The following is an 884-nucleotide window of genomic DNA, read 5'->3' as shown; positions in this document are numbered from 1 at the left end:
GTCCCTGGCCCGCCCCACCATGGCCTTCGTGCGGCTGCGGGAGGCGGTGGAGCTGGATGCGGTGCTGGAGGTGCCCGTGCCGGTGCGCTTCCTCTTCCTGCTGCTGGGCCCGAGCAGCGCCAACATGGACTACCACGAGATCGGCCGCTCCATCTCCACCCTCATGTCTGACAAGGTCAGCCACTCCAGAACGCCACCCCCACCCCCAAACCCCCAGTGCCCAGCCTGGCTCCCAGGCCCCGGCCCCGCGTCTTGTGTCCTCACTCACCCCGGTCCTGCCTTGGCAGCAATTCCATGAGGCGGCCTACCTGGCGGACGAGCGGGAGGACTTGCTGACGGCCATCAATGCCTTCCTGGACTGCAGCGTGGTGCTGCCGCCGTCGGAGGTGCAGGGCGAGGAGCTGCTGCGCTCGGTCGCTCACTTCCAGCGCCAGATGCTCAAGAAGCGGGAGGAGCAGGGCCGGCTATTGCCCCCGGGCGCCGGGCTGGAGCCCAAGTCGGCTCAGGATAAGGGTACGGGGCCAGTACGAGCCAGGGGGCTGGATCGGGGCTGCCCGGGTCCGGCTGGGGCGTCAGGAGGGCGGATGGGCGCGCGAGGGCAGGGACGGGTGCCCTGACGCAGGCCCCGGGCTGCAGCGCTCCTGCAGATGGTAGAGGCGGCCGGTGTAGTGGAAGACGATCCCTTGCGGCGGACGGGCCGGCCTTTTGGGGGGCTGATCCGAGACGTGCGGCGCCGCTACCCCCACTACCTAAGCGACTTCCGGGATGCGCTGGACCCCCAGTGCCTGGCCGCTGTCATCTTCATCTACTTCGCAGCCCTGTCTCCCGCCATCACCTTCGGGGGGCTGCTGGGTAAGGAGGGGCTTAGCCGGGGCGGAGTGGGG

General features: G+C 69.8%; 1 protein-coding gene across 1 annotated transcript in view; it reads left to right on the top strand.

Moving 5' to 3' along the window:
* Positions 1–884, top strand: part of SLC4A2 (solute carrier family 4 (anion exchanger), member 2) — an 11,547-nt gene that overhangs the window by 7,052 nt on the left and 3,611 nt on the right. The window contains exons 12-14 of the mRNA XM_010857362.1: positions 2–175; positions 288–513; positions 637–878. Coding sequence (XP_010855664.1) covers positions 2–175; positions 288–513; positions 637–878 — 642 coding nt within the window. The remainder of the gene's footprint in view (position 1; positions 176–287; positions 514–636; positions 879–884) is intronic.

The sequence above is a fragment of the Bison bison genome, unplaced genomic scaffold, assembly GCF_000754665.1.
Source record: "Bison bison bison isolate TAMUID 2011002044 unplaced genomic scaffold, Bison_UMD1.0 scf7180017864379, whole genome shotgun sequence".
Taxonomy (NCBI): domain Eukaryota; kingdom Metazoa; phylum Chordata; class Mammalia; order Artiodactyla; family Bovidae; genus Bison; species Bison bison.
Note: the sequence above shows the minus strand (reverse complement) of the source record. Positions and strands in the feature narration are given on the sequence as shown.